This window comes from Anas acuta, chromosome 2, assembly GCF_963932015.1.
Source record: "Anas acuta chromosome 2, bAnaAcu1.1, whole genome shotgun sequence".
Classification (NCBI taxonomy): Eukaryota; Metazoa; Chordata; class Aves; order Anseriformes; family Anatidae; genus Anas; species Anas acuta.
In genome coordinates, this window is record NC_088980.1 from 113,006,850 (window position 1) to 113,026,327 (window position 19,478).

At 44.8% G+C, this 19,478-nt stretch overlaps 1 protein-coding gene and 1 long non-coding RNA gene across 29 annotated transcripts in view; one reads left to right on the top strand and one right to left on the bottom strand.

Moving 5' to 3' along the window:
* DTNA (dystrobrevin alpha) overlaps window positions 1–19,478 on the bottom strand; it is a 217,152-nt gene that overhangs the window by 158,385 nt on the left and 39,289 nt on the right. For 23 of the 28 annotated variants that reach the window (XM_068671756.1, XM_068671765.1, XM_068671755.1 and 20 more), the window contains exon 1: window positions 14,638–14,811. The exons of 3 other annotated variants lie outside the window; for them this stretch is intronic. Coding sequence is in view for 1 of the 25 variants with exons in the window: in XM_068671736.1 (XP_068527837.1) it covers window positions 14,638–14,654 (17 nt within the window). In the remaining 24 variants the exon portion in view is untranslated. Of the gene's footprint in view, window positions 1–5,985; window positions 6,060–14,637; window positions 14,812–19,478 lie in introns of those variants that run through there. 2 more of the 28 variants (XM_068671739.1, XM_068671736.1) reach the window with 2 other exon arrangements.
* LOC137851037 (uncharacterized) lies at window positions 14,950–18,455 on the top strand. The gene is made up of 2 exons (XR_011092967.1): window positions 14,950–15,270; window positions 18,044–18,455. It is a non-coding gene; the product is annotated as an uncharacterized lncRNA (long non-coding RNA).

A 19,478-nucleotide genomic window follows, 5' to 3' on the forward strand; every position in this document is an offset into this window, starting at 1 on the left:
TTTCTCTATCTGCCATGTCCTTTCAAAGTTATACAAAACACGTGCACACGCACATCATCCTGATACGGAGGGTTTTTGCAATGTGAATAGACTTTACCTCTCCCAAGGTCATGTGCCTGATGCCCACAGCTAGCCAGATTGCCGCCTAGACGTGAGTGGAGCCATACAGGCTGCTGAGATAAAATTATCACAGTCATATTTCTGCAGATGAAAAAGAAATCTGAGATGTGGGCCCGTATTAGATGCAAGAAAGAGGATACCCAGACAAGTAGCACACAATTCTATTTGTGTGCCAAACGGAAATCTGGAGCAGGCTTTAAACAAAATGACCTTCAGAGAAAAAAGAGGAAAACAAAACCCTCTTCCAAGGCAGCAGAGGAGCATTTCCAGAGTCACACAATGACTCCATGGTCAGCACCATGCCTCAGGTCTATATGTGGGACCACCAGGAATGATCAGCACCGAGGCCTCCTCTTCTAATTTGCCAGGTGAATTTAAAATGTTTATGCAGCGACAGCCATAGGGCACAAAAGATCACACCTAGAAGTCAAATTCTGAGCCTATCCTTTACAGTTCTCACAATGACACAAAGTGAAGACTGGCGGAGGTGTAACAGCCTGACCTTTAAAATTGCCCCTAACTCTAAAATTAAAAATTACAAACAGCTTGAAATGTGTTATACATGTAGACTGGCTCAACGTGATTGCATGTGTATTTGAACTACAAAAAAAAAGTTTTAGAATTTTTAAGTGTCCATTGTTTAATAAATAGTGGGTATTACAGATTTTTTTTTGTATCTTCAGTCCAGGCATGGGAAGACTGGATTTAGAAGTGCAGTAATGTATTTAACTTCACGGGGTCATAAAGCTAGGCCATAAAGTTTTCCTGTCAGGTCAGGAGAACTCCTGGAACACCACAAATTCTTTACTTCGTGATGAATTGCAGACAGATAGAGCTGTCATGTGGAAGATGATAATGTGAATGTCTTACTCAATAATCATTCTCATATAGGATGTTGCTTTTAAACCTGTAAGTGGGACTTTACACCTCTTACCTTTAATAATGTGCGATCCCATCTTCGGACTGCCTGTCACACTAACGTGAAGTGACACTTCTTTACCAAGGGTTCAAAGTTTATTTGACCTTCCATGCTGCTCTGGACAGGTGAATGAATAGGACTGTCAATTTTGTAATAACTAGTTGAGTTTTCCTTGTAATAAGATTTCCAGTGGAGATTACTTTCCAAGCAATTCTACCTGTCAATTTTCTACAGGGTCAGAAAAACTACTGCTGTTCTGGATCACAAATTGTATATGACAGCATAAAACAATGATAAATTACAAGTACAATATTTGATAAGTAAAAGACAAAAGATAAGGAGTCTACTTATATAGAAGATAACCAGGTTGCTAGTAGCAGAGTCTGGCAAACCAGTACAGACTTGGTAAAGAGAGTTACGCTGTTAACAGTGTGATTTCCATGTAGGCTTCCCATGGACTTCATTCAGAGTTACAGCTGCTCAGCATCTCCAAAAATCTGACAAAAACAGTAATACTGCATTCACAGCTCTGGAACGTGTATGTGTGCAATGCACCCCCTACCACTACGGCATTTCTGGAGCATGAAAAGGGGTTTCTTAACGAGTGAAAAATGAATGAATTTATGAATGAATGGGCATCCTTTCTCAAAAAGCCATCAGGATAGAGGGCAGCTGAGTGGCAGAAAGGTGTTTTCTTTTTTCCTCAACCCCTCAGACAGTCTGATCTCCTCTAGGGTTTAACTCATGAGGCAGACTAAAGCACAGAGCAATCCTGGGGTGCCTTCACTTTGCTCTCCACCAAAAACCACCTCCTCTCCCTGTCCCACCAGCACACACCGGCAGTTTATTCAGGAGTGCTGTTGGCCTGGTGAAAAGGGGTATGCAATTCCTCTCCTGTCACTCCTTGATCAGAGAAGCTGTGAAGGGCATGCATGTGCAGTGCCTTGCTCTCTGGAGGGGTGAGAAAAAAGGGAGAAACAGAGGAGTCACTCCAGATCTATCTGGAAGCACGGAGCACAAACCATCTGGGTTTCTCGCCACAGAATGAGGCCCAGGACGACTATGAGAGCCAAAGAAAACTTGGCTTAAACTATAAAGCTCTCATGGCATCGTATTCGCTAGTGGGAGGATGGTTTTAGCTAAGTTTCACTAGACAAATCCCAATAGTAAAACTCAGATTTAAACATGCCTGTTATTCTAAATCCTGCTACAGGAATCACAACTGCTCTGTTTTCCTGTAGGAAGAGAGGAAGGGATTTAGGTTAGAACCAACCATTCATTACACAGACTCTACTTCCAAAGAGAACTGCAACATCTTTTACCCAAACTTTAGCACTTTAAATAAAAGATTTCCAAGTGTTAAATCTGCTCTCTCCTGCTGCTTTTGCCACTTGCTGAAGTATTTGGAAAACCCCAGTCTTTATTTAAAAGCCAAACTATCAGGAGTGGCTATTAACACCCCAAACCACCTCTCTTTTCCGATTTTTTGCCTAAACCAATAAAGGAATTTAATGTGACCCAGGCTGTAACCTCAAGGTCCTTTCCCTTGCCCTGTCGCCACCCCAAACCCATAGAGCTGAGGGTAAAAAGCCCAGGGAAGCAGGGCGGTGCCCTGCACCACTGCCCAGTGGCGAGAGGTTTCTCAGCAATTAAAATAAACCCCAATTTCTCCGCTTCCTCCCTGAGCTGCCCAGGTACAAGGCAGCTTTAACTTGCTTTCAGCCCCACCAGTTGTCCAAATGCTGTGAATCATCACAGGGCACTGTGCAGGGCTGAGCTCTGCAGCTCATGGCTGGCCGTGGAGCACGTCCCACCAGCACGGGGAAGGGACAGAGGAAGGAACTGAAGAACAATTCAAAACAAGGCTGCTTGAAGCTTTCTACATTCCTTCCTTTTTCGTTTATCAGTGACATTTAGAAATATGTCAGCCTGAAGCCAACCGAGGGGTAACGCCTTGCTGAGGAATGATAGCTCACTCGGCTTATCAGAGCTGAGTTCATCCGAGAAATCTCCTTACAGAGACCACAGATCCTGCACTGGCAGTGTGTCTAAGCAAGCAACCCCCTTACCCATGATTAAAAGGTTCCCTTAAAGAGAGAAGCTTGTAGGTATGGGACCAAAATACACCATCCATATGCATACGGAGACTAAAACATGCATTTATCACACATACATCAATCCTCACGCTCCAGGTAACTTCACCTGGAGTCACCCTAACTTGTCTATTTCCTTTTCAAACCTGTGACAAGAGCGTGATGATGGAAAGTTATGAAAGTTAAAGAAAAGAGAGAGGTTCAAAAGCCCACAAGCATCTTCACTGAAAAGGCTTTTCACATCTTTGTACTCAATGTACTGTATTAAAAAAAATAAATCAGTTTAATAGCTGATTCCTTATACATGATTAATGTATTGTATTGCACGTAAGTGCTCTCCTGTTTCTAGGAACATCCAGTTGGGTAATATTCTCATTTGTGACTCATATGCATGTTCTCTTATAATTACAGTCAAATAACAGTTTGTGGGGAAGTGGTTTTTAAAGGTGTGTCGGGCGCTACAGGAGAAGATCAAAGCAAAATAAAACTTACATGGAAGCAAAAATCATGCATGAGTAGCAACAGCATGAGCTTCAACAATGGCCTGAATAAACAGATGTAATTCCAAACAGGGTGGACTGAATTTCTCATCATAGTAATTAATCGCGGAAGTCTACATTCAAATGAAAAGGCTGAGAAGATCATCTTGCACGTACCACCACAATCACTGCTTCAAAAATACATACATATACGTGCCTGGGTTCCCACAGGCAGGGAGATGCTCACCACAAGAAGTCAGCACGGATCTTTACCCGTTGTGTTTGGGATCCCACAGATACAGCAGCTACACAAGTGAAAACAACCTCGGCGAGCAGAGGAGTGACTGGAGCAGCTGGAATGACCTCAAGCCCATGTCCCCGCATCACCAAGAAGCAGAAAACAACTGCAAAACGGGCTGGATATGGCACATCAGGATCTAGCCACCTGTTGCTTTGCTTGAGTGAGGGAGGACACTGAGGCGGTGATTGGGGATGAAATTGTGCCTACAGAAAAATACTACAGAGAAATACTCTGCAGGCGTGCGGCAGGCAGAGCTCGGACCAGCCTCGCAGCAGGTCACCCGCAGGGTCCCTGCTCCTGCTGCTCCTGCAGCCTGCTGGGGATTCCGGGTCACACCTAACAGCACTGCAAACCACAAAGCAAATGGGTTTCCAGCTTGGCCATCTGCATTTCGAACCTCTGCGTTCAGCGGCAGGGCTTTGGCATTTATCTTGGTGAAAGCAAATCGCAAGGGCAGCAATCGACCAGTGAGCAGCAGTCTTTGTGGCATTACTCAGTCACCCAGAGTCCTCACACATCTCACAGGTTAGCTCATTGCTTCTCAAATACCAGACAGAAATAAAAACTGAACAGCCCAAGTCTGACTTAAACAACTGAGGCAATGAGCACAGAACAAAGCATGCCAGAAGGAAGTTATTTTTCAGAATGCTATATGGCTAGAATAAAAACTATAGAGTTGTTCAGAACAAAAGGGATGCAGCAAATAACATTGTACCTGCACAAAATTTATTTTTCAGTAACTGTATTGACATGCAATGCTTTGAAGGCGATATCCAAATATCACAGAGCTCCTTTAGTGTAGAGCTACAAGTATCCTGTTTTGCTGATATAAACTACAGGAAAGAGAAATTATTAGGACTCAAATTGCTCTGAGAATTCTGTATATCCCTTTTTTTTCAGGAATACTAACATGCAGTGCAATGTGAGAGAAGAAACAAAAATAGCCAACAAAGGAGAATGTCTTTCTTCATTCCCAGGTGAACAGACAACTCCATGACTTATCTTCAAATATTCAAAAGTGTCAGTGCAAGGGAGTGACAGGTGTTAAAGACACTTCCTACCTCCCCCAATAGCATCAACCATCTGACTGAAGAAAGAAAACCTTCATGTTTTTTTCCTGGTATTTATTTTCCTTCCACTTAACAGTCTTCTGTGGGATGTAGTGACACTTTAAAGGGAAGCATTCAACAGGCTGCAAGCTCTGGACAGCTGAAGGAGCAGGACTGCTGGCAGCACTTGCAAGAAGTACCTGCTGTGGTGGTCACAGGCAGGCTGGGGGATGCCCACGCCGCTGTGGGATGGCAGGTAGGGCACGGCAGGGCACGGTGTCTCTGCCTGCACCCCCAGAAGTCTGGTCTCACCCATCCCCAGTGTGGTCAGCAGGATCTCTCCGCATGCTATGTGACTCAGGGCTGCCAGTGTTTTCATGCTTTACTGTTACACAGTAAAAACAGTGAAACTTTACTGCTGAGACAACAGCCAGTGCAAAGCACTACCAGGAAAACCCCAAGGAACAGCCACGTCCAACAACAACAGAGAATTCAGGGTGCACAAAACACGTCTGCACTGTTAACAACCTTGTGTGAATGACTTTAGAGCTCTTATCTGCCTCTACCCTCTGTGTAGTACTAGCAAAAGGTTTGAGAAGCACTCCAAACATCCGAGTCTGACCTTAAGAAGCTAAAAACCTTAACAGAAATTGCACAAAGAATTTTGTTTCTTTCATAAGCTTCAGAAACACATTCTTTGAAATCCCCAGTGCTCTTCTGTCAAACAATGTAAAGGTGAATAAATGAAGCAAAGAGCAAAAGTATTATGGGGGCAGATCCTTCTTGGCCTTTCCTTGCATTGTACAGCGCCCTTCACATCTGTAGCACAAGTTCAAAGCTTGAATAAAAACTCTGTCACTGTCTGACAAAGACTTTGCACTCACATTGTATCAAAAAGCACCCATTCACATTTTCAATAGTTTTTTTTTCCTCTCCAAGAAAGTTCTCAAATGTAAATCATGTGTCTCAAAGCCACTGCCAGTACCTGACAGCTTCCCACAGAAGACAGTTAGCTGCGCCCTACCCGTGGACATGATGCTCCTCGGACTGCTTGCTCTGTTCCCTGCTTCCTCCGCCTCAGGGCGCTCAGATCAGATCCTGCCCCAGAGAAAAAGCAGAGTCAAAAGCTTGGGATACTTGGGGCCTAGTCCTGGAGCCAGGCTGCAGGAGGATCAAGGAGTACTGGGCTGAAGCAGCGTGGAAGGGAGACGTATCAAAACGCACCATCACTCAGCCATCGTGCACAGGTAACTGAGAGCATCTCAGTTTGAAACCGCTGGTCACCATCTGGTGATTAAACTAGGAAACACCAAGGGAGTTACAGCAAGCTTGTGCATTTCAGGTATTTTACTTATGAAACCCATCGTCATCTGACTTCATGCTGTGGTGTCTTGCCCAGTTTAGCTGTTTAGAACAATTTACATTAGCTTTCTTTCTCCTCCTTTTCAACCTCAAGCTGATTTCGCCTTTCCAAGAGACAATCACACGTGCTTGCACCCGTAATCCTCTAATTCAGAATATTTCTAACATGAAAGGAAGTTACGTGCAGAAGAGAGCAGCTGAGACCTACCAAGTTGTGTCACTCCTAATAACAGACGTTGAAGACAGACATTGAATGTTAAACATGACTAATAAAGAGTTAAAAAAAAAAAAAAAAAAAAAAGCAGGATCTGCTCTCTGCCTGCCTCACAGCTCTGGTGTGTGTATTTATGAATCCTAGGACAGCAGCAAAATTAGGCCTGGCTGGCCATTATGAATGAATAATTTCCTAACATGGCAAGATGTTTTTCATATATGTAATGGCTTTAAACAGCCGAAATGCTCTGCTTCTAATTATTTTTGCTACACATGAAATATTTGAGGAAAATGTCTAAGATACCTTTAATTTGTTTAATTACCAGCTGGCTCCTGCTGCGACTTATTAAGCCACTACGGCAGTGACTAATGCTTCTGACAATACCAAATTAGCAAAAGCACCTTGTGGAGGAATGTGACCTGAGTGGCCTGAAAAGGGCTAGCTGCAGGTGTTTATTTTCAAATAAAGATGGTTTATGAAGACAACAAACTCTAGACATCGCGCGCTGGAAGCTGTGGGGTAAGAGGGAAGCTGAGGGGCGCAGCCAGCACTGAGCCCTGTGCTGGGCCCGGCCTGGGGCTGTGTCCCCACTGCTCCTTGTGACATCCGTCCCCAGCTCTGCAGGCTGCCCAGGCGTCCATCTGGAGAAGTAGGAGCACTTGGGATCTCCCTCAGGCGTCTCTTTGTGCCCCATGGGCGCTCCTGGGCCTACATCTGGCCTGCAGGGATGGAGGGGCTCGGACACGGAGGGCCTTTGCATCTGGGAACCAGGAGAATGAAGGTGATGGAAATGTGCTTGCCAGTAAAAGGCTCCTCTGCACAGTTCCAGGCACAACACTTTTCCTCTCACCTCTGAGTACAGGCCCTTTTTTTTTCCCAAATCCAAGCACCTTCTGCTGAATTGACAGGGTTAATGGTATAGCTCGGACAGGAACTTATACTTCTTAGCACTAAATGTGTGAAATAATGTTACGTGCCTTGCCAAATCCTCCTGGAGTGGTTAGAAAAGACAGTCCTCTCCTGTGCTGCTGCACTCTAAAATTGCTGAACAAACCTATTCTGCTGTAATGGGAAGGGACACGTTTTCTTCCCTGCTGTAAGTAGGTCAATGAAAACATGATGTTGTGAGGGTGAAACTGTTTTCCTCTGTCCTCTTCCCCCTAATGATAGTTTCAGATCATTCTGATTTAATTACGTTTCCAGTGTTAGCTGTAATAACACTGGAAGGTTATTATCAGCTGATATATTGGTGGTGCTAAGCTCTGGGTTTTGTGCTTCCTTGCTTCGGGGACATGCATGCAATTCACATGCAGGGTGCAATACTGCACAGCTGAGAAAAGCCTGCAAAGAAACGTGGATGTGGAAATGCAACAATACGTTACCATGCGGGAAATTTTAACTCCCAGCCCTGACATTAGCACTGAGCTTTTACATCAGTCCGATCTCTATTTGAGGATGAACTTCTCGCTATCTACGCTAAATCTGAAGCACCCACAGTGTGAACAATGAACTTGCTCTGAATTAGTACTGGCATAAACCAAGCCAGAGCGTTTTCAGTGGAACAATTCCAGTTCATAATAACTGGGGACTTCTCTGCACATATCTCAACAGAAGGGATTAACCAGTAGCTAGCAAAACATTTAACTTGCAGTGATACCTATCTGAATATTAAATGCAAATTAAAGAGCATTGGAAATAAGAAATATATGTTGGGTGAGAACCCCCCAAGACAGAAAAAGAGAAAAAAAAAAAAGTTACACTGAAGAGAATACGGAATGCCTGTAGTCTCAGCAAACGAAATTTTAAAAACCAAAAGGGTGCTGTCATTTTACTGAGCATCTCTCTCTCTTTTGGGCCAGATGGTGTAAATTAGTTTTGTTGACATTAACAGAAAAAAAAAAAAAAAAAGAAAGAGTAATTAATTCCCCTGACGTAATGCCTGTTGTAATCCCTCCCTCACCCACCCAGGCCCCCTTCTGCAAGCAAATGTTTGCCCCAGCAGAGTTTACGTGCTCTTACACCCCACTCCAAGCAGCCCTGTCTCGCACGCAGCCAGCCTGCTGAGGACAGCAAAGCCCAGTGCATGCAAGTGGACGCCACTCGGGCCTCAGCGTGAAATCTGCACCCTATAAAAACCCATGACTTCAAAGGGGACTCGCATTTCATCCTACGAATCCAATTACGTGTTTCAAATTTAGGATGACTTGTCAAGTGCCAGCTGACAGAGTGATGTCCCCAAGTATTTCAGGACGATGATATTTGAGCTGAAATGCAAAGCCAGCTGTTTATGCCTTAACTACTTACCTATGGAACATTTCAAAAGGCGGAAACTATACGATGATTAAGTACCTTTGCACCTCAGCAAAAACCATCCTGCTCTGCACAGAGACCTTTCCAACTGGAATTTAGAAAGCCCATATTGCAGTGAGGAAATAATTCTGGGTGCAGGATTATCACCAGTATCAGCAAATCACAAGACTGGTAGAAAAGATACGTAATCCACCGCCCGCAGTGAGATAAAGCCAGCTACGCTTTGCTCATGTTTATTGAAGCTATTCCTAACACCACAGCCTCCACCAACAGCATTTTCCTAGGGCTTACCTCATCTTCTTCACTTCACTTCAGAGCCATTTCTATTTGCCTGTAGGCATGGAAAAGAGATGATGGCCTCCTTTTTGCAACAGCCTGTTCTGTGCTTGAACTCTCTGCTTCCTACCTGCTCCTGCTCTACCTGTCAGGGGCAGGGTGGAAAAAAAAGTGAAGACTTCTTCTTCCGAGGATGAGATACCCACTTCTATTTCTTTGCTCCATCCAGAGTCTGTCTGTACAGACTTTGCAAAAAACAAGCCAAAGCACTCCTCTCTACAACAGCATGAAGCAGAAAAGGGATGGCCCCAGTGCCTTGTGACACAGGTACAGCCAGAGCTGGCGACTCCAAGGTTGGCTTGTGGCAAAGGCAGGCATCTCCTGGGCAGAGTATGCTTTGTACACAGGGAATTTATTTCCACTTTAGGGAAAGGTGAATGGCCTGACAAATTATCAGCCTATCTACTTTATGCCTTTTTTTCAGAGAGAATACACTGCTTCAGTGTGGATGCACATTAAATAACTCAAAGCCTAGGTCCGTTCACTCCAAGTTACCACTGGGTTCTCATATGTGACTGTGGCTCTCAGCAGACACATATCTGCCTTACAATGTAAATGCACCGGCTTGCCAAGAGCTCACCTAAACCTGAAAACTATTCAAAAATTCCCTGCTTTAGACTAGTTAGAGCTAGTTAAAACTCCAGCTCTTTAAATACTGTTTGGACATACATCACCAGATTTGATGTGGATGGAGAGCTCATATTTGCATGGATACTTTTTAATCATCAGCTACCTAATTATTCATTGAGCTGTATGATTACTGAAATTGCATTTACTACCTCCTAGACTCTCATAACAGCTTCCTGCCATCATTATTTTAGCAAGTTTCCTCTGCTTACACCCACTTTCTACTACTTTCTACTTTTTTTTTTTTTTTTCGGTTGCTCTGCTAAACTCTAAGCTTGACCTGAAATTCTGCACACTGGATATTGCAGTCAAGCAGAAGATATTATATATATGCATTCAGCAAGTTTCAAAGCTAAAGTTCAGGAAAAGATAGTTCCACCCGTGCTAAAAAAAATCCCTTATAATTCTTTTGCTGAGAAGCGTTTGCTCCGCCATGCTTTCAAATAGAGCTACGCTCTTGTTAAATGGTGTATTTAAAAAATGTGTTGGGAAAGGGTAAGATTAATTCTATCTGCAGCTCTTGTTTGGTAATGAGTACTCAAGGACAATGTTGCTCTGAGCACACTTTTCTGTGCTTTAGCTGTGCTTACTTTAATTGTGCTTGAAAGAACTAGTCACTGGTTGTCAATAAATTGTTTTTAATGCCTCTTTGCTCACAGACTTCTGTGTGTCTGATTCATTTTTCTCTCTCTCTCTTTTTTTTTCCTTGGGATCTGCTGAGTGCAAATGTTCTTAGAAATTTACAGGGAGGTATTTCACAGGATAGCCTCATCCTTACAACAGACACAAAAGAAGGTAGGAGCATAGCACATAGCACATAACACTTTCCATCCCTTGACCTGAGAGCACTTGACAAAACTGGGCAAATGTTTCTGTCCCCACCTTTAGATGAGATGATGCCAAGACTGGCACAGCAGCTGCCACACTGTCTTCTGTCCCCTCCCTTGCCCCAAGGAAGGTTAGGCTCAGCTGACTGTGTCACCCTGACAAATAAACTCAAAAGCAGGGATTCACCGTCCCCAGCACTTTCCCATCTCCTATAACTCATCGTACAAACTTCCCTAGTTCTGGTTTTATAGCCAAACGTAGCAAGAGGCCACACAATTGGTTCAGACCCAGGAAAGACACCCCAAAACTTGGCCTCACGCCACATCCCTCTGGAAGGGAGGGTAGTTTTCTCCAGGCTATTAGGTATTAGGCATTCTCTCAACTACCACAGCTGCAATTAGATGCATTTTTAAGCATCCTATTAGTGGGAAATCTCGCTGTATTTCCAGGTAGAGTCTCTTCATACAGTACTAATTAGCTCAGGAAGTGCTTTGTTGCTTGATGCACAGGGAGCCAGGATCAATAGCGAGTGCAGGACTTGCACAGGTTCCCAGTGAACGTGGCTGTGAGGGCTCTGGCCTCCGAAGTTATAGGTGGATACAGAGGACATGATGATTTCATTGTATTTGGTTGGGTTTGTGTGTTTTCTTCCGTTATACCAGAGTTACAAAATTACAGAATCGGGGCTTTCTGTAGCATGGTGCCTTGTGTTAGGCATCGCCTGTCATATTCCGCCAAAACAAATTAGCCGCTGGCGCTGGGAGTAGATTCATCAGGGCCCAAAGGAAATTATTTCACTGAGAGCTGCTCCTAGGTACTTGTGAGCTCAGAAACATGCCAGCATCTTCTCGGGGACCCTTGGGGAAACAGCCCTTACGCTCTTAACCAAGCAGTTCCTGACAACACTCCTCTTTCCCGATTTTTGGCAGAGTGATCACTGAGAAAAGCTTGAAGATGAGGCTAGAAATAAAGATTTACAATGGAAAAAGTGGCGATGACAGAAAGGAAAAGAGACCCATGCAGAATAACTGTAGAGTCCAGCAAGGAAGGATTTTAACACCCATCTGTGTATCCCTGCCATGGGTTTTACCGCAGTTTGCAATGAAAGACTCACAGGACGTATTAAAGGAAGAAATGCTGCAAACCCATTCGCACCTTGGGAAGCACGTTTCTTCTCAACTCCTGCAGCAAAGTCACTTGCAACTTAATGGTAATGGATGAGGAGCAAACCTGTTACCAGCTGTGATAAAGCAGGGATTGCCCCCAGGTGACACCAGTCATTGCCTCAGGGCAGGAAAGCATGGCACGTGGCAGCGATGGACAACACGCTGGCATCTGGGGAGCACCCCAACAGCAAAGGCGACTCCCCAAATCCGGAGGCATCCCTGCTGCAGCTGTCAGCCTGCGTGGTGCTTGCTGTGTTCGGTCTGCTCGCTGCCCTCATCAGCTGCCTGCTGTGGGGGGCCCCAGTGACACCGACACACTGCCCAGCACACACGGCACCACGTCCCCTAACAGCACACCGGGGCCGGCCAGGCATTCTCCATTTCGGGAAAAAACACCACAACACTATAATAGTATATAGACTGTATCAAATACACCAACATTTTCTACAGGAAAATACCAGTTTACTGAAGATTTTCCATTTCCATCAGACTGAAAGATGCTATTTCAGGTGGGCTTGGTACACCAGAACATATTCTTTAAAGCCAACCCAACATCACAATGCAGCCCCTTATTCTGGGAATGCCCGCTCCTGGGTGAGATGCCCACTCCTTTCCAGGAACTATTTTTTTTCTTCTTTTTTATTTATTTTTTTCTGGTGGCTTCGCTTCCCACAATACAAAGCAGGTTTCCCTCTGACAAAGCTCTCTGGTGCCTCCTGGACATTTAATTATGGGAGAAGGGTCTCAGATAATGAAACGGGAACATCATGCTCCTGAACCAATGCTTCTGAAAAAGCAATAAACTGCGGTAGGGAAATGCAATTTAATTTTGAACTGACTCAGGAATTTCCCATGGAACATTAATTCTATTTTCTGCTCACCTCTGAATGTCAGCCTATTTTTCTTTTTCGGTTTAGGAAGCTTATAAAAGGTGTTGTGAAACCGCTTCCAAATCTGTGAATTCCTCCTTCCCCCGCCCCCCTCCTCCTGCTGTAGCCCTGGGGAGGGGGATGCCGTCTGAAAACAGACGCCTGTTGTACCGTGCAGAGGCGATGCCTGTCCCGAGGACCTGCTATCCACATTCGTAACACAGAGGAGTAAGGAAGGTGTTCCCACCCCCTTCCGTTCGGCAGGGGCTCAGAAAACTCAGCTTGCCCGAAGCTGCACAGGAATCCAGTGCACGAGCCAGAAACAACCACAGCTCTGCTAAGCCCCGCTGTGATTTTTAACTCATCCTCACATATTTTGTCCCAAACTTCTTCCACTTCGATACCAAAACAAATAATTACAGTGATACCTTAATTTAGGAACCAACTGACCCGGAAATTTAGCACAGGACAGAAGTGTTTAGCTAGTCTGAACTAGTTAAGAGAACACCCAACTGTTATCAGCTATCGGAGAAGTGGCTTAAATGGCTTAAATGCTCCTGCAATTGCTCTTCACATTGATGTTAAAAGTTCTGCATCTGCCTCTCCTTCATCCCCTAGATTCAACCACTCAGGAAACAACTCACGGCAGATCCGCTCACCCCAATGAACCCAGATATTTACAAAACTGCAGAGAGCTGATCAACAAGCATGGACTCGATCAAATGGAATAAAGCCCATAAAATGTACCAGATCCAGCATCTTTCCTTCAAACTGAGGAAACGTTTCTATTTCAGCTCATTCCATTGCTCATATTTTGCAAGGCACGGATGGACATCAGATGAGTCTCTTTGCCACCCATATCTATAGCCAAAAATGTTCGGTGTTCCAGCAACCCGCTGGCAGCGCCCGCTTCCCAGGGCTGCCACGGGCAGCAGTAACACGTCAGGAATTCGGGGCATGTTTGGGCGAACGGCCACCGAGGCCACCGGCACCAGGGCTCGGAGCTCCTCTGCTACGAGCATGCAACACGTGTGCCCAAAATGTGCGATAAAAGTGATGCTGCCATTTCGGCAATCCTCACATCGCGGGTTTAGAGGAAACTCTCACAGTATCAGTTCCTGCTATGCAACAAATTTTACAGCCGACTTCCCACCGAGTTGCTGATATTTAATAAACCCTTTTGGTCAAAGGAACACCACAGCTTCACCAGAAATGTTTGGGAAATACCCTAAAAATACCATTGATCAATGCGGCGATGAATCTGCTAGATACTGAAATTACTTTTGGTAAGTTTAGAAAGAACATGACAGCTTGAATCTTCTTGCTCATAAACTCACATCTCCAGTAATTACTACCAGGGGAACACGTACATTTTTTAATTACCACTGGAATTGCTTTGTTGAGAGAAAACATAAAGGCCAAAATGGAAAAAATATAAAAAGTTTGAAAGCCCAGTAAAAGCACGCTCTGGGAACAAACAAACAGAAAAGTTACATTTAATTAGCCCTGTGTTGTGATCAAACTCACACATAAGGAAATAGCAAATGAGTGAAACCATGGTGAAAAAAGCAAACAAATACTGATTATATCCTCTGTAATGCTGAAAACAACCTGCTTCTCAGCTTTGTGATAATGAGCAGCATTTCACGCATATCTCACTCACAAAGAGCAAAGGGTTGTGATAAAATTGAGCTGACAGGCAAAGAGCACCCAGAACTGTAACGGGAAGGTTATTAAAGCCCAAGACTCCCTCGGCACGCCAAGACAAGAAACCTTGCAAGTTAACACTTCACTGAGGAATAAAGTTCAAATAATCCACAACGGGAAAAGAGGGGAAAATAAATCACCGGGGAAAGCATTACTTAAAAATCTACCTTAAAGGAAGTGCTGAGAGCTCTGAGAACACGAGGCAAGCACAGAGACCCCGCGGCAGCAAATGGCAAAAAGGCAAGCTTCCTACTTACCCTATGGTATGCACCATGATCTCTTTGGCCACCTCAGTAATTCCAAGGAATCCAGAATTATGTGATTTTTACGGGAGTATTTAAGTCTTGAGAGGAGGCAGAGGGAAGCTGACAACCAGAGCTTTGCGAGGAGCCAGGCGGAGAGGGATGAATTTAAACCCTGGCTCAGGATGCCGTGTTTTCTGCGTCTATCTTTAACTTGTAAATGATTTGGTTTCGCATTCCTCTGAAGTCCTGCTGGCAGATGCCTTTGTGGAGCTTGTACCAATCACAGGCACCCAGACCCCCCCCCTCCCTCTGCCTCCCTGCTTGCTCCCTCCCTTCCCGTCCTTTCCTCCCTCCCTCCCTCTCCCCAAGCCTGACAGTCATCCCCACCTCACCCCCAAACACAACACATACCCCCGAAATACAGCACAGCACAGCACAGCACAGCACACACTTCACTCCAATAAAATCCCCCCTCCTCCCTCTCAGCAAGCAGCTCACACGCACTGCCACCAAACTGGCGCTTCCACCACGTTCCCCGCTCCGTTTCGGAGGCTCACGTAGCCTGCGCGAAGACGCTGAAACAATCCAGTCCTTCCTGCAAAGCCGTTTTAAAACATGCTATCGCAGCACGTTGGGATAAAAGTGGCAAGTGGCACTGTCTGCTTATGTTCGGAACTGAGGGGCCTGAAATTATTGCTTGTGCCAAATCTCGTATGAAGTCTCTGGGTTTGAAACCTGCAGTCGCTGATTAAATCACAGTAAGAAATAGGAGCACAGCAAGGCATTTCCCAGAGATGACCGCAAATGCCACCAGCTTGAGGGGAGCGAGGGCTGGGGAGAGGAAGGCACAGAGCCGTGTTTCACCCTCTGCCATAGCAGCTGCTGCAGAGATTCATCTTTGGATGCTTACAGCACCTCTGCCCGTACAGAGATCTCTACTGAAGAACTGAGCAGAAAAATAAGAAAGATTGTACCTGATCTCAAACAAAAAGCCTCCAAACTTTCACTTGTGGTTAATTTGTGTCTCTTTACAATAACAATGCATTGCAATTTTGTTCAGCAGTCAGACTCTGAAATAACCAGACTAACTATTGGCAGCACTTAGGAGACTGTTTTGTGAGCAAAAAAGTCCTTCCACATAAGCCAGTACTACTAGCAGTGACTTCAGGAATCATTAGGATTGACACTAACCCCTGGCTCTTAATATCAGCCTTTTGAAGCTCCTAGTTTTTAATCTGTAAACATGCATTCAGCCAAATACTGCTTGCCATTAGGTTTTCCTTATCTCTAAGACTGGTGCGAACAGAACGAGCCAAGACTGTATGTAAAACATATGAATTATTAAGCACTTCTGGCTGAAACTGGAAAATATCAATTTACAGTCTCACCAGTTCAAACAGAAAACATGGTAAAAGGCTTTGTTTTACAGTATTGCAAGGCCAGGCTGATTTAGTAATAAAAGTCATCATACATTTAATCCAGGCTAACAAAAAATAAAATCAAACTTGGAAAGGCCGAAAGAGCAGTAAAAGAATAATCCTGAGGGCTGTACATTAGTGTAAAAGAAGTAAGCCTGCACTTCATCTCTGGCGAGCTACTGTTCATGCTGCTGCTGTAGGAGACAACACTGGATACAAACAGCCACCGTTATGGTCAGTCCCATAGTCCCAAAGGCAAACTCCTCTTTACTTGGAGTCGGCTAAAGTTCACACACCTGGAAAAGTTGCCAGAAATATATAAATATTAAAGAATAAACCAGCTGACAAGATGACTCCTGAAAAGCTGAAAGATTTATTTGGAGTCGCTAACCTTTGTTGCTATTAGCAAATACAGACCTCAGTATGTTTAATGCCTGCCTCACAGAGAGCTTTAAAAACTCCAGCAAGTGAAAAACATGCCAGGGACATCCTGCCAGACACTAAGGCAGTCGCTCAACTTCTCCTCTGCCTCGGGTCCTGAAACTGTGGGTTGCTGATACCACGATTCAGGGAATGTGCCCATTATTCGGTTTTAGGAGTTGCAGTGAATTGCAGGAAGGCTGCCTAGCCCGGCTTTCCGATAGAGCCACGTCTACCACTGCGGCTTACAAATCTCTCACACCAGAGAAAGTCCCAGACCCCAGGGTCTCCCATTCAAATGGAGCAACTCCGAGCAGTGTAATGGCATCACACCTCACACCAGCGTTTTTCTATTGTTTCCGTAAGGGTGTCAGGCTTGAAGGGCAGATAACCATCAGAAGCAGAGTTAACATTAGGTCTTAAGGAGCACAGGGCTTTAGATGCTCAGAGAGACAAAAGAGAAGGAACAAAGAGAAGTCGTGCTTTTGTGGCTGAGCAGCTTTTCATTACCCAGACGAGCAAAGAGGAAAGCAGCTCCCCACGGAAGAAAGTGTGATGGACCAATGTGATGGATCAGAAGTGAGGTGAAGGATTAACTGAGCTGTTTTCAGACTCCAGCCTACCCCCAGAGAGTGCTTAAGTATGGGGAAGAACAATGGCAAGGAAATCCTCAAAAGCATGCCCACAGTTTTATCTGAGCTTTTGTATTTCCTTTACTATGTAAAAGTTTCCTTTACTAGGGTAAAAAGAGGTTGGGTTTTGTATCCTCTAAAAGAACACTAAGCATTTCTTTCCCACGTCTCTTAAGAAGTTAATTATACACTTAAGAGTATGTAGGGGTGACGCTTTGAAAATGGGGTGCTTGAAATTACAGGGAAGACTTGGATGTCAACATGGACACCAAGATCCCCTTTCCATGAATGGGACAGAGAGGTTGTACGTCCCAAAACTGTGTCACGTAAGCTAGAGGAGAAGATGGGCGTCCAGTTTCCTCAGACGAAGAACAGCAGTGCCTAACACAGTGGAGCTGAAGACAGCAACCAGTAGAGCCCAGTAGAGCGTACAGCTGGGAGAGAGGTCCCAAGGCTGGGAGAGGGACTGCTGCTCGTTCCCTTTCAGCAGGGCCTGTTGCTTAAAACATCACCAAACACAACGGGGCAGAGAGCACTGTGGTATTAGATCTGAGATGTAGGAATGCAAACTAACCACAAGCTCCTGTGGAGGTGTGGGGGCTGCGTGTGGAGCAGGGCGCAGAGCAGGGAGTGATGTGGTGCCAGCGACAAGTGCAGGTGGGTGACATGTCTGGAGCCGTGTGACTTCCTGCCATCCCCGATTTAGCCCCGCGCCTGGGAGGCATGCTCTGTCCCTTCACATTCAGCTATTTTTAACGTGCACAGAATTTGCTCTCGGTCTTCACTAGTCTGTCAGCGTCTTGGATTCATTTCTCGTGACAGCCGTGAGATTTGGACTTACTGGGACAAGCAACGTTTTTCACCCGACAGGCCCGGTCCTTCTAAGCCTTACTCAGAGTAGCTCCTGCTCGTAGGATCATCTCATTAACCCCTGCTGCTGATTTTCAGGGTTTGCCCAAGAGTAAGAGCTTGGCGTAGAGGACTACCATTACGTGACAGGAATGCAGTCCCGGTGTGTCACGGTGCCTCGAACACACTGACTTTTTCAGCATTATTCATCGACTCCACCACCCCCGGGCTGCCTCCAGCCCTGGTTACTCCACGGCTTGGCTGCCCCGAGAGCCCTCTCCAGTGGGCTCCAACAGGCAGCGTTTGGCCATGAGCTGTCCCACGAGTTGCTCAATTTTGCAGCAACAGAGGATTCCCTGTACTGGCTTTTCTGTTTTTAACGTCTGCACTTCTGTGACTGAAGCTACATTGAAGAAGGAGAATGTCCACAGTTATACGTCTAAGCTCCAGGAACGAATCATATTTTCATTTAATCCATTTTACTGAATAAAGAAAAAAAATCTGTGATTTACTTTTGAACACTTCTCCCCTTTTTGCTATGTCTGGTATCGACAGTTTGTGGGAGTTTTTTGGACAAGCTTGTGCTTTAAACTAGTGTTTATCACCATACATGCGCATCTCACAAGAGTCGGGACATAAAGGCTTTGACTTTACTTATCTACACAAGAACAAATTATGAACATTAACTGAGAAGAATTAGGCAACTTCTGACACACCCTGTGCAGTTGCCTTGTCTCTGCAAAATAAAACCATTACTTACCAGATGCACTGACATTCAGTTTACTTGAAAAATACCAAAGAGGACAACCAGAATAATGCGGCTTCCATTTATCTTCAGTCCAAACACTAAATACAGTAAAAATACTACTCTTCTTGGTAGATGTCCAATCTGATAGTAAAACAAAGATCTCCCAGCTTAGTAAAAAACCAAAGGTCTCTGAGATTTAATAAAATCAAAAGAACCTAAAAAGGCTGTAAGATATTGTAGGTAAAGTGATTGATTTTACTACACTGAAAGGAAAAATATTTATCTTTTTTTAAAAAAAAAAAAAAGACAGGTAAAGCTACTCCCACACAGCACTGACCCTTGGAAAAGTCCTTCGTGGCCTGACGGTGCTCCTGGATAAATAAAAAGGCTGTATCATCCATTATTGGTTCCGTGCCTGAAAACGCTGAACTTGAAAGGTTTGAAGTGACAGCTGTATTTCATTAAAGTTGCTTGGTGAGCAGTGCAGCTAATGAGGATCGTTTTCCTAAGGATTTATGATCCTTTGTTATTTACTGTTCCCAATGACAGCAGTCCCCATTTCCTGTAAACTCCCACAACCACTCCCACCCCTCAGGTCTTGAGTGCTGCTCATGTCTCCCTTCAGCTTCTTCCCATCAGCCACACAACCAACCTGTGCCACCATCTCCACAATGATCCTTTGAATGTCCCCAGGCCTCCATAGCTGTCCTTCTTTCAGCTGCTGCCCTAATCTGCAGTCCCGTTCACTTTCATACTCCCTTACATAGAATAGTTTGAGCCAGAAGG